The sequence below is a fragment of the Podarcis liolepis genome (genome assembly GCF_965112155.1).
Source record: "Podarcis liolepis genome assembly, chromosome: 3".
Taxonomy (NCBI): domain Eukaryota; kingdom Metazoa; phylum Chordata; class Lepidosauria; order Squamata; family Lacertidae; genus Podarcis; species Podarcis liolepis.
This window is the reverse complement of record NC_139557.1, coordinates 81,923,516-81,937,174: the sequence shown is the minus strand read 5'-3', so window position 1 is coordinate 81,937,174 and position 13,659 is coordinate 81,923,516. Positions and strand designations below refer to the sequence as shown.

At 42.0% G+C, this 13,659-nt stretch overlaps 2 protein-coding genes and 1 long non-coding RNA gene across 6 annotated transcripts in view; 2 read left to right on the top strand and 1 right to left on the bottom strand.

The window, feature by feature from the left end:
• The window catches only part of AHCTF1 (AT-hook containing transcription factor 1), a 54,975-nt gene extending 45,144 nt beyond the window's left edge, over window positions 1-9,831 (top strand). For 3 of the 4 annotated variants that reach the window (XM_083496720.1, XM_083496721.1, XM_083496722.1), the window contains exons 31-36: window positions 698-804; window positions 1,721-1,896; window positions 2,295-4,356; window positions 5,981-6,114; window positions 7,915-8,021; window positions 8,984-9,831. In XM_083496720.1, the coding sequence (XP_083352846.1) occupies window positions 698-804; window positions 1,721-1,896; window positions 2,295-4,356; window positions 5,981-6,114; window positions 7,915-8,021; window positions 8,984-9,185 (2,788 nt within the window). In that variant the 3' untranslated portion in view covers window positions 9,186-9,831. The remainder of the gene's footprint in view (window positions 1-697; window positions 805-1,720; window positions 1,897-2,294; window positions 4,357-5,980; window positions 6,115-7,914; window positions 8,022-8,983) is intronic. The other variant, XM_083496723.1, reaches the window with a different exon arrangement.
• LOC310704068 lies at window positions 9,477-11,618 on the bottom strand. Its single transcript, XR_014524548.1, has 2 exons — window positions 11,418-11,618; window positions 9,477-10,977 (listed from the first exon to the last, which is right to left on the bottom strand). It is a non-coding gene; the product is annotated as an uncharacterized lncRNA (long non-coding RNA).
• LOC310703950 (kinesin-like protein KIF28) overlaps window positions 10,329-13,659 on the top strand; it is a 29,188-nt gene continuing 25,857 nt past the window's right edge. Inside the window, exon 1 of the mRNA XM_083496811.1 lies at window positions 10,329-10,503. Coding sequence (XP_083352937.1) covers window positions 10,450-10,503 — 54 coding nt within the window. The 5' untranslated portion in view covers window positions 10,329-10,449. The remainder of the gene's footprint in view (window positions 10,504-13,659) is intronic.

Genomic DNA, 13,659 nt, shown 5'->3' with positions numbered 1-13,659 from the left:
AGACAGAGGGTTTACATAGAACTCTGCACAGAGCTTCCCAAACGCAGAGCATAGGACTAGTATAAATGCAAGTTCAAGGACCTTTGTCCCACCCACCTGTCAATCATATGACATCATAATGGCAATTGGGTCTTTGATCGTAATAAAATTATGAAATTATGATGATTGATATGTGAGTTATCCTATCCACATGTCCAGGTTTGCCTGTGCATGGTGGGAACAGATAAGGATCTGACCTACTGGGTAAAAAAAGGTTTCCCACCCCTGCCCTAGTCAGTTCTTTTCATGTCCCACTCTAAGGCAGGCATTGACAATTTGCCACACAGTAATGTGCAAATTAGACATTAGTGTGCATTTGGATTTTGCATAGCAACTGCCCTGAGTGAAGTGTACTCAGAGGAATATGCATAGGATAATATGCACATTAATACTTGAGAATGGTTAATCAAACAAACAGGATAGTAAAAATTTGACTTTAGTTAGCCACATCTGCAGAACTGTATAATTTGCATATATCAAAGGGGTAGATTCCAGACTTTTCCACAGAACTGGCTTTGCAGTATCTCTTGCAGTACAGTTCAATAATAATTGGAACGGTTTAAAGTATTTGTGGACAAAAATGTGTTAGTAGCTTTCATAAAACTCATTTTATTTAAAAACCGTAAGTGAAACTGTCCCTTACTTTCTTCTTATAAAGTCAAACAAATGTCCTAGAGTCCAGCATGCTGCCATTGTTGGAAAACAACCAGCTCCTTGATGAAGCAACTCCCCAAGCTTTGGAGCCATTAGGAACAGATGCTGAATGTATGTATATTTGAATAATCGAGCAAATTTTCAAATGATCAAACAGACAAGGGAAATAATATTGAAAAGCTTGAAGTTGTGTGACTTGATTCTCACTGTGTACCTTTGATGCATGTGTGCTAAAATCTTCTTAGCCTGGTATATTTACTTTATGTTAAAATAGTAGCTTCTGAACTATTCAAGATACCGTTTTTTATTAAATGAAATGTTTAATTATAAGTATATACCCAAAAAACATTTCCTATACTTATTAAGATCTGTGCTTCACATTTTGCAGTGCTGTTGTATAATTTGGTATACTCTACAGTGGGGGAAGTGATAAGCCTCCAAATCCTGTACAAACTTAAAAGTTGGCTGTAATTGGAAATCTGGATGTGCTTTTATTTTATTTAAAAATGACTTAGGGGTCTTTCTAAGCAATTACATTAACTTTGGACTAAAGCACTACTGTCTTATAAGCCAATTAAAATTGCAGATTGGGATGCTTTTTTAGCATATGATACGTTTTCGCAAAAGACTAACATCTTTTTTTAAAAAAAAATGGGGATATGCTGGATGATCTCAGACATTGCAAAAGCTGTAACTGGTGACACGTTTTTCCTTTGGATTAGGAGGCACAATTGTGCTAACAATTATTCACTGACTTTAAATGCGCTAATTGCTTATTTAATGGGAGAGCAAATATTTATCCAACTGCAAACTTCTGTTGTACATTGGTAGCTTCATATTGCTGGCTGAGAGGCACAGTAGCTCATAAAAACCTCAGTTTTTCTGATTCTGCAAAGCAGAAGTGAGCAGAGGTCCAGACAGTTCCTTAAATATTATTGGTCTCATTCATCATACTATCCATCACTGAAAAGTTTTAATGTGGAAACAATAAAACAAGAAAATTAATGAGATGACAATCCTTTTTCAGCTGTCATAAGTATTCCTGATAGTGAAGACATTGTCAGTGTTCATTCCAAAAATGAACTTGAAGAAAGAGAAGCATTAGATGAAGATGGGTCAAAAGAAGCTGAAAGTGAAGAAAATATAGCAGTCCTGCAAGAGAAAACACCACTTAATATTGAACCTGCAAGTCAAGAAGTAAGTGTAAGGGCTTCATTTAGCACTTCGGAACTTTCTTTGAAATCTGTTTGGAATTATTGGTTTGCCAGTGTAAATACCTTGGATATTTGTAAACTTTCACATGTTGGGACAACTGAAGGAAACAGCTGCAGGAGGAGACAGTTTTTCTCCCAGAGTACCCACAGATGCAGCTACTGCTTCCCAGTGACCATTTATTTGCATGCATGCAACTGCTGAAAAACCAATTCCATGTGGCTGTGTTCCTAGAGCTGTACTGTGCGGAGAAATGTACAAATAGCTGAGTACAATGGCTAACTTTAAACAATTTGAATATTCCTCTAAAATTGGAAGAACTCTTTTCATTCATTAAATTTATTGAAATATGTGTATTGGAATTAAATTTATATACTTTTTGTTTTTAGCTTGTTGGTGATGGCACACGTGAAGTACACATCTCAGAAGCTGTAGTTGAGGCACTTCCGTACAATGAGCTATGTCCTTCAAGCAGTCTGAAATATCAGTACAGCAGTGATGCTATGGCGCAGCAAGTCACATGTGAATTACTCAAGAAAGATGCTGGTGAATCTGACTTTACTGGAGGAGATGGAGATCTGCTGATGACCCAAAACAATTTTACGTTACTATTAGAAGGGGATGAAGAAGCTGAGATAGGAGATTCTAGTGCATTGCATACTTCCCCTCTTAAATCAGCCAACCAGTTAGAGGGTGCCAGTGTAAATACTGCTGGAAGTAACAACCCAGAATTCATCATAAATACAGTGTCCACTGTAACTAGTGATCAGATATCACAGAATACTGCTGAGGTGTTGCCTTATGTACCTGAACCTATTCAGATGGCTATTGCTGAGAACCTATTGGATGTAATCAAAGACACAAGAAGTAAAGAATTTTCAAGTGAGGTTGTGGACCAGTCTTTTCATGAAAGCATAAGTAAGAAGGTATTAAGTTCACCACAGGCACCTCTGCAAAATGTTACCGAAATAAGTAAAGATGTAAAATTGAGTCAAGTTGAAGATTCAGTGATGTCTAGCACCAGCACTGTGGAACAGATGGCACAGAATGTAAATGACTTATTACCTGATGGTCAGCCACTGGGACAGATGGATAAACCAGATCTGCTACTACCACCAACTCCAAGGAGAAGTGCTAGGCGGGCAAAAGAAACATTGAACATTCCCGAAAGCCTTCCCCTTGGTTCTGAACAAGAACCTCAAGAAAAACAGACAACACAGGTTCCTGCTTTCCCAGTCTTAGATACTAAGGAAACAAAGGAGTGTGACTTAGAAATATCAACAAATGTTCATCCCATCACACAGGAGTTTCAGGCAACCGTTGCTACAAGAAGAGGGGTTAGAAAACCAAAAGAGCTTGCATCAGAACTTCATAAGCATCCAAGTGAACAGCTACCTTCTTCTCGCAGGAGGACTCCTAGAAGCACAAGAAGTTTAGTAGGGGATCAAGAAGGTAGTCAGTTTATCATTGACCATACAATTCAGATGATGGTCAATCCTAAAAGTGCAAGAAAACTGAAAAGCATTGCTTTCCACCTGGCAGAGAACGTGATTTCAGATCAGGAGGTAGAACCTCATGAAGAGCAGCTGAGTACAAAACCAAGAAGAGGAAGGCCAAGAAAGCATGGTGAACTGAAAGTGATGGCGCAGTCAGAAACTGCAGCTGGGAAGCTGCCATTACCTTCACCAGTTAGAAGGGGCAGACATAGAAAGTCAAGTCTACCAGAAGCCATTTCTGAACATGACATACAGCCAAGTAAACCACAGCTACCTGTATCAACTGAGCAGGAGAGGGCCCGAAGCACAAGTATATCAGAAACTGTTTCTGATCAAGAGACTGGGCTTATTAAACAGTTGCCTGTGCGACGCAGAGGCAGACCAAGAAAGAATCCTTTGAATGTGTCAGCAGATTTGGGACTGGAGTTGTCTCTGTTGTCTCCTCCTCCAACACCTAGTCAATCTTTTGTCACTCCTAGAAGAAATGCTAGGAGAGGATCTGTTCAAGAAAAGACTCCAGTCGACACCACAAAGAGGAAATCTGCAAGAATTGCATCCGTAAAAATAGAAAAAACAAATACAAGTATAGAGAAAATGGATGCAGAAGAACATTCTGTACAACCAAGTGAGGCAGAGACTTTAGCAAGGAGTTCTAAAAAGAGGCAGTCCAAGATGACGGCAATCAGAAAGAGAAGCCAGTTACCATCTCTTTCTGAGGAAGGTACGGAGGAGGAGGAACACTTGCCACAAGCAGCTGAGATTGCAGTAGGATTGCATTCCACAGACATGACCAAACAAAGGCTTAGTGAAACAGGGAAAACGTTGGCACATCGTGGTACTCTTGTGAAAAGGACCAGATACAGCAGAAAGAGTACGAAACAGAGTCCCACCCTGGATACAAATGAGACATTCTGTTTTTCTCCTCCTCTTACAAAACTGACAGAAAAATCTAAAGGTACTTGAAATGTTGCCTTCGGCTGTATAAGGCTTTTTTGCTTATTTAAAATTGCCTACTATGCATGAATTCCATTGAGGGTAAAACATAACCAGAGCAGGATAAATACTGGGGATTTTTCTTAAAGCAAGACTGCCTATAACCCTGCCCACATTACTGCACGGTATCAGTATGCCATCTACTGGGTATGGAGCCTCTACCCCATGGACCTAATTAGGCCTGCTGGGCCTTCCTATTTGGCTCACCAGGACGTTTTAATCAACCCTCACAAACCTGACATAGGCACATATATAGGAATTGTGTACCCAAAAGTTTCACCCAGATGTGACTTCTGAGTGCATTTTGCATATATGTATTGCCTCATCCATTACAAAAAGACCCAGTTCATGTGCAGGGGAGGCATTAGGATTCATCTGTTCTGTAAAATGTGAAGAGAGCCGTAGAATGAGCTTACTTTCTGCAACAAAACTTTCCAAGGCCATAGACCACAATTAGTGCAATAGGGTGTGGAGCAGCCCTCCATAAGACATTAGTTTTTACTTTGCCTTCTCCATGTGCAATCAGCTGGTACACTACTGCTGTAATGACAGCACTGCAGCTTAACTGCCCATTCACCTTAAATCAGGGGCGCCCAGAACCTTATCTCCCCATTAGTCCCAGACCAAATTTGTTAGGTGGGTGAGACTGTCAATCATCTGATGTCACTATTTTGCCAGGTGATCCTTTGAAGCAGGAGGGTCAAAGAGGAGCATGGGGCTGCTTGCCAAAGGACTTTCAAATATCACTGCTCCAGTTTTTAGAAGTTCAAGAAGCATTGCTGAGAGGGAGAAGCAGGTTCAATGAAAACTACTTCTCTCTCTAGCAGCAAGGTGCAGCTGATGGATGGCGGAAGCATGCCTTGCTTAGCAAAGAAACAGTTGGAGCTCACTTTAAGTTCCTGATTGTTCCTTTACTTGTTGTGTGCCTGATATTATGTATGACAGCAGGTTAAGGGAGGTTGGGTGTCGTTTTCCCAAAATGGCCTGGTGAGCCAAGTATGGCTCATGGGCCAGAGGTTTCCCACACCTGCTTTAAATGAAGACCCCACCTCTTTAAATGGAGACCTGCTCCCACCTCCCCTAATGTCCCTGCTATTCTCAGAAAAAGGGTAGGAGCAAAGCTGTGCTTTATGACAAACTACAAGAAAGAAGATTCCACCTAAACATTAGGAAGAACTTCCTGACAGTAAGAGCTGTTCGACAGTGGAATTTGCTGCCAAGGAGTGTGGTGGAGTCTCCTTCTTTGGAGGTCTTTAAGCAGAGGCTTGACAACCATATGTCAGGAGTGCTCTGATGGTGTTTCCTGCTTGGCAGGGGGTTGGACTCGATGGCCCTTGTGGTCTCTTCCAACTCTATGATTCTATGATTCTATGTTGGCTACCATGGCATACACGGTTCAAAGGGTATTTGTGTAACAAAGCCATGCCAAGTGTTCTAAGAAGCTTAAACAATGAGTAGTTAAATTGTGGGTATATGGAAAGCTCCTCTGCTCCCTGCTTTCCTCTTATTCAGGATTGCAGATAGAGTTGCATGCCTGGAATGCTTAGTTTCAAGTTCAAAAATAAACGCATGCTTTCTGATTCTAGGTGAGAAAGCAGTGACGCCTGTGCAGCTCAAAGATTTCAAGGCAGACTTGACTTCTCAGTTTGTCTTCTCGCCCCCTGCTTTGAGATCTAGGAAGAAAAAAGTGTCCAGTATTTCAAGGATTGTGGAAGAGTTGGTAAGTAAAACCTTTGATCCCTTCTCCAAAGATCTGAAGAGAAAAAAGTCAGCAAATTTCTAGTGAAAGAGCCAGATTCTCCCTTCTGACATGATGTGATGATTGGGAGATTAAGCTTTCCACATGTTTATAATTGCAATGGACCTTTTCAACACCTTTTGCAGCTTGCTAGAACCAGCTTGAGCTGTTGCTTCTCGGGTGTCCAGGGCACTTAATTGGTTTTATTGGTTTTTACTGTTTTTTAAAGTGCTTAATTTTATTTAAGTTTTAAAATGTAATTGAAAAACTGTGGTTCTCCACGATCATGCTGGCTGGGATGATGGAACAGTGCAACAACATCTGGAGGGCAACTCAAATGACAAGGAAAAACAATATACACATCACCCCTTTGCTATACAGCGAATGACAGATGATTTAAAAGATTAAAAGATGCCAGCTTTTGCAATATTTAACACACTTTAGGCAATCTTTCAGGTTCCTTGTACAGTGGTGCCCCGCAAGACGAATGCCTCGCAAGACGAAAAACTCGCTAGACGAAAGGGTTTTGCGTTTTTTGAGCTGCTTCGCAAGACGAATTTCCCTATGGGCTTGCTTCACAAGACGAAAACGTCTTGAAAGTTTGTTTCCTTTTTCTTAACACCGTTAATACAGTTGCGACTTGACTTCAAGGAGCAACTCATAGAACGCAATGTGGTAGCCTTTTTTGAGGTTTTTGAAGACTTTGGTGATTTTTGAAGCTTTCCCAAAACTTCCGACACCGTGCTTCGCAAGACGAAAAATTCGCTAGGCGAAAAAACTCGCGGAACGAATTAATTTCATCTTGCGAGGCACCACTGTATAGCATTTGAAGAACTGCTGACAGCAAGCAACACAGGGCAGTTATGTTGCTTATTTTTTTATCTTTATTAGTCAATATTAGAAATTACATGGAAAAGCAAGGAGTTTGTATTGATAAATTGGTTTGTCCAATATAAGCCAGAAGGGGAGGGGTTGTGAGCGGGAGACGATTCCCGCATCATGCAGGGGGTGCTCCGCCCCCTGCTTCAACTCCAGGGCTGGCGCCACACCCCTCCCCAGTTGGGCACCCAATAGGGAAGCTCGGCGGGGGCATGGCTTGCTGCTCAAATGCAGCCGCGCCAGCCATCCCCAGCATTGCACACACATTTTCTTCGAGTCAAGAGGTCGTTGTTGCTATGCTCACGGAAGACAGGGAAGTACTTTGCCACGAGGCTTGGGGGGGTATTGCGTTCTCTTGCTACTGGCCGGCTTAATCTGAGCTCATTCAGTCTTAAATCCACCATTTTTTCCCCCTTTCCTGGTGCCTGGCAATCGCTAGCCCTTTAGTGATCGCGGGGTTCCCTGCTAGCTGAGCGGTGCGACATTGAGACTGCTGCTGTGTGTGCTCTGTGTGTGTGTGTTTGCCTGTTCCTGCTTCTCAGCTCCGTGGGCTTTTGGAAGCCATATATCATTATGGAACCAATGGTCTCTATCCAGCTTGTCCGTGTGGAGGGGCCATACATAAAGGAAAGGAAGCTGGGAGAGGCAAGAAAGGTGGGAATAGATTGACCTAGCACTATGCACGCTTGTCCCAGCCCTGCCTCTGTTGTTGGCTTTCTTGTGTTTAAGGGGTTTTGTTTTTTCTGTTTTGAGTGTGAATGTTTTAAATTACTACTGTATGGCACTGGTTTATCAGTGTCACTACTAGTGCCTACGCAATAAATTTAAAAAGTAAATAAAAAGGAGATGTCAGAGAAACAGTTTCACTTTGTGCAGGTTTACCACTCTACATTTGTCCTTTAGGAATTACCAGTTAAAGAGGAGAAGGATGCAGTCTCAATAGAAACTTCAGAGAAGCCGAAAGTAAAGAGAAGCAGAGCTACAAGGTCAAAAGCAAAAAAAGCAAGCAAGTATGGGATGATTCTATATACCCTCCCCCCAAAATAACTTGTTATTTCAAAAGCAGTCATGTGCAGAAATTATCACAGTAATGCATTTGGCATTTGGTATCGTAATAAAAAAAAGACATTAATTTGGTCTTCTGTGGCCTTTCAAATGTTGCCAGACTCCCAACTTCCATTATCTTGGCCATGTTGGCTGGAGGTGATTGGAGTAGGGGTCAACAACATCTAAAGGGGCCTCTGTTCCCCATCCATGCCCTAAAGCATAATAAATACTTTATACCAAGTCAGGCCATCTGTTTATCTAGTTCAATACTGACTGGTAGCAGCAATCTAGGTTTCAAACAGGACATTTTTTCCAGCCTTATGTGGAGATGCTCAGGATTGAACATAGGACCATTTGCACGTACAGTTGTACCTCGTTTTGAGTCCTCACTGTTTAGGGTCTATTTCATCGAACGTCCATGGCAAACCTGGAAGTACCAGAACGGGTTACTTTCGAGTTTGCTGCTCGTTCATGCACAGAAGCGCTAAATCTCGCTTTGTGCATGCGCAGAGCAGCACTTTGTTGAGCATCTGGGGCTCCAGAACAGATCCCGGACGCAAAGGGAGGTATGACTATACTCTGTTGTTATTATTCTCAGTAGTGGCGCCCGCCTGTGGAATGCCCTCCCACCAGATGTCAAGGAAATAAACAACTATCTACTTTTAAAAGACATTTGAAGGCAGCCCTGTTTAGGGAAGTTTTTAATGTTTGATGTTTTATTGTGTTTTTAATATCCTGTTTGAAGCCACCCAGAGTAGCTGGGGAGGCACGGACAGATGTGCGGGATATAAGTAATATATATATTACATTCATTCATTCATTCATTCATTCATTTAGACTGAGCCTACAGCTAATTATTCAGTCTTCATTCATCTAAACAGAAACATAACTTGTCAGTGTAACCTCTCATTCCTCTTCCTTGCAGAGTCCTAGAGAAAGATAGCAGTTGGTCAACGCCACACATGGAAATTCAGTTCATTTCTCCTTTTGGCACACCAGTAGATGGAGCAAAAAGCAAACAGAAGGAGTCTGTGGATAAAGCAGAAAAGACTGTTCGTAAGACTCTTCATAGGAACGAGAGAATAACTAGCTTTCCAAAGCCAATTGTTCAGAAGAAGAGGCTATAACTGTTTTTAAATATGTGTATTGTACACCAATGCTTGTAAAGTCATCATTGTGTGGAATATTAAGAAAAAATCATTAATTTGGAAGATAATTTATATAAATTATTGTAAAATTTCAGAAAACTAAAGGTCTTCAATAAGTAACTCCGTATGGAGTGTGATTTCTTCAGTCAATGCAGGTTTTCTATTTTATAAGACTTCATACATTTATATAATATGTAAATAATCTTATTTTAGGAATGTTAAATAAAAATGTATACATAACAGCAATTATTGTCCACTAGATTTTTGAGAGAGAGAGAAAGAATAAAAGAGGTGTGTGGTGCAAAGAAATTAAAGAGGATTTTAATGATGGCTTGTCACTGTTGGTGCTTCTCTAATGGGAGGCTACTCTTTTTTAACAGTTTGATCTTGCAATGTTTTTGAAAATTAAAATTTGGCAGTTTTAGAATTTATAGAAAATGTTTTGACCTTTTGGGAATTGGTAAAAGGGGTTATCCATTGCATACAAGTTCCTTACTCCTGGTTGAACATGTACCTTATTGAAGTCGGAATGTAAACAATTGTATTGAAGCTGTGCAATATTTTTTTGTATTTGTCTTAACTTGGGAAAGCTGCTCTTCAGTTTATAAAACAAAATCTCACCTCAGATGTTTCATTGTTCTTTCAATTTGCTGCATCAGCAGGAGTCTCTAACATTAGAAATATTTATATGTTCGCATTTACTCACCATGGGACTCAACACTTTCAGGGATTTCACCTCCTTAAATTTGCCCCCAAATTTGATATTTTGAAATGATGCATGTTTTATAGACTTTGTGGTTACTAGAGAAATGCTACCACAATTTTGGTAAAATAAAATGGTCTGGAAATATACATTCTCCTGTAGTGTTTGACCTATATCACTGCAGCACAGAGAAAGTGGAGTCAGGTTGAATCAGATTTGTGGTTCAAATTGAGAAAGAAGCTGAAAGAGGCAAGTACTTTAAATGAAGTTTCACAAAGGATGCCCAATATTCAGTTGCCTCTTTTAGAAACGGTACACACTGCTGGCAAATGTGACCTTCTGGAGTTCCTCTTAGACATAATGTATCAGGTAACATTCAGGTAATGAGTGGACACATAAATAATTGAGGAACAAAGCAGCAGCTGTATTAGGATCCACTCTACCCTTTTCTTTTTCCAAAACAAGGTCCTGAAGAGAAAACTTGAGCGATGCACTCTGTTTTCTTTCTGAATTCCTTGGAAGAGTTCAAGCGGCAGAAGCATGCCCGGTTCGGACAGTGTGAAAGTGGCAGTACGCGTAAGACCTTTCAGTAAGGTTAGTCACTTATTTTGTCTTCACTGAAACTATCAGGCCTAAGATCACAATGGGGCAGCTGAGTGGTTGGTGATGGGAGAGGCTGGGGACTACATTTCAGAAAAGAGGAGGAAGTGTCACTTGGTAAGGTGAAGAAGGACCCCTTCCAGTAATGGTGGCACCTTTTAGAGGGCAAAACATCTGCTATGGAGGGGGTGAAGAGAGGGGAGAGTGATGCTTGGAACAGCTGCCCTGCTGCCAGTCCTTCATACACAGTACTGTAAGTCTTTCATGTAGCAAATCAGGCCTGGCTTGGATCACGGTGTGCCTTTCTCTGGGTGTGGTAGGCATGTCTGGCTAGTTCAGGCAGGTTTGTGAAAATGTCTCTTCGTATTCATGTTAGTCCTTGATAGGTCCTTAAGGTTTCCTATAAAAGTAAGAATCTAGCTGAGGTTGCTTTTCTTATCTTACTGTAACAGTAACAGGAGAAGGAACCTGTCAGGGAACTGCCATCAGTGCCGGAGGGAGAGAGCAAAATCCAGAGGGATTCCAGAGAGCGTCCCGGGAGTGGGAGAGGCAGCCCATTTTCTGGGGAAGAGAATCAGCGTAGCACCAGTGGAGAAGGGGGCAGATGGGGGAAGCGGCGAGGCGGTCCCATGACTCCTTGCCGGGGACCAGCGGGGAGAGTAGAGGTCCTCCGCTGCCTACGCCCTCCTTGCGCAGAAGGCTTTCGCGCAGAGAGAGTAGGAGGAGACTAGGCATCAAAAGAGCTGCTTTGCTGGAAGAAGTTCAAGAAACGCCCACTGACGGATGCTGCCAGTGATTGAGACAGCCACGAGAGAGTGGCTGTCCGGACAGAAAAGGTTCACCCAGGCAACCCAGCCAGGTGTTTGCACCGGCTTACGCACGAGCAACCCCTAGAACCATTACAGAACTTTTTTAGAGTTAGGCTGGATCTAAACTGATATGTAAAAATGCTGTAAAAAAGAAAAGTAGTATAGCTCTCTTTGCAGTTTCCCATTGCCGGCAGATCGCTACTCTACAGTGCTTCTGGTGTCACATTTTTTATTACGCATTTTTAACGTTTAAACTAACCAGTGTAGATTCGCCCTTGGTCTTGGAAACTCTTATAGTGTAGCCCCTTGATTCCAAAATTTTCCTGAAGACCCTGAACTCTCTTTCTCTGCCTTTGTGTGTTTGTTTTGTTTTAAAGCCAGTTTAATATCTGCAAGAGGCTGCTGTTACTGCATGGACTGGGTGGGGTGGGGGAGTAACATGACTTTTTGGTCCACAGTTAATGGATCCATTTGGTCCTAGGCCTGATAGTCGTCCACTTCATTCTGCCAGGGCTTCTGTGCTTTCTTAAATGTGTGTGACAAGCAAGTGTGTAAACAGCTGCAGCTTTTCCCAATCTGCACCTGTTGTGCACCTGTCAGTCATGCAGCTTTTCAACAGGACAAAGCCAGGCTTTCTAAAACATGGGTAGGCAAACTAAGGCTCTAATCGCCTTCTAAATCTGGCCCGCGGACGGTCCAGGAATCAGTGTGTTTTTACATGAGTAGAATGTGCCCTTTTATTTAAAATGCACCTCTGGATTATTTGTGGGACCTGCCTAGTGTTTTTACATGAGTAGAATGTGTGCTTTTATTTAAAATTCATCTCTGGGTTATTTGTGGGCCATAGGAATTTGATCATCCCCCCCCCCATATAGTCCAGCCCCCCACAAGGTCTGAGGGACAGTGGACTGGCCCCCTGCTGAAAATGTTTGCTGACCCCTGCTCTAAAAGCTTGTCTCAGCTGTCTGGAGTGAGGTAAACAAACATGGATATTGCCTGAGGGTGGGGCGGGTGGAAGCTGGAAAGAGATGTCTCTGCTGCTGCCAAGCCAATAATCCCTAAACAAAACAACCTTCACAGTTGGTTTCCTCACTTCGGCTGATAGCATGTGTAGTACTGAACCTCTTCAGTTTTCTAGAGCAATTCAGTCTCCTAAAGGTTTGAAAAGAGGAGACAAATGTGACTAACTAATGGAGATACTTCCAGACTGAATAAAATTATGAATCTGTCTTGAGGCATTCTTACCAAGGCTTAAGTAAGCATATGAGGGGCAAGAGGGTATGCATGAGCACACTAGCCCTTCCCTACAAACCCTGGAGAGCTGTTAGCCAGTGTAGACAATGCTGGGTTTAGATGGACCCAATGGTTAGACATCACTTCCTATTTTCCTACCTGTTGCCCACCATCTGTTCAAAGTGACTGCCAGCATGTGGCCTCCAGAGGCTTGTCTAAGAGTAAGTTCAGACCTCTGATCCAAGAAAAGTTAGCCACTCTAGCAGTGCAACACTTCTACTTTCTCTGCTTTGCATCAGCTTGAATTAATCTTGATTCTCATCAGCAACCAAATCTGGAAGCAGCTTTTCACATGAGGCAAAGATCCCAAGGTCTTCTCTGGCAGGAATGACCTTACTGATACCACCAAAGCATTTCATATTTAACTCTGAATGTCCAAAATCCATTCTTTACTGTTTCTTCCAAGCCTGTGCTCATACATGCTTCTACTCTCCTGGCATGATTACGTTTAAGTTTTAAGCCTTATTCTGAACTCCTGAATAGGTCTCTCATGGATGTGATGGTGTGTGTTTCCCTCCCCACCCCACAACATTTTAATGTAGGCTTTAAATTTGAACTTCCTCTAAATTGCTCATTTTTTAGCAGCACTTAAAAGATTGTGAGTATAAGAAACAATCATAATTGCTGCTTAAGCTTGCATTTTCAAGCATGCATAGATCTTATTACAGTCAGTGTAGCTAACTTCTAAGTAAATTTGTTTGAAGATTGGAACATAAATGTGATGTGTTTCATTTTTGGATGGTTTAGCATGTGAAGATTTCCCCCCCTCAATCTTCTTTGGGAAACCATCTAAACCCCGTCTCTGAGAACTGCGCAGTTGGTAGAGCTTGAAACTCAGGGTGGTGGGTTCAAGCCCCACACTGGGCAAGAGATTCTGGCATTGCAGGGGATTGGACTAGATAATCCACTTGGTCCCTTCCAACTCTGCAATTCTATGATCCCATTATTATGGGAGGTTTGGACAGAGGCATCCCACTACCTTGTCCTGCTGGCCTCTGATGTGAAAGTATTCTGATGGCACAGGTAGAAATGATGCCAGCAGGGAGCT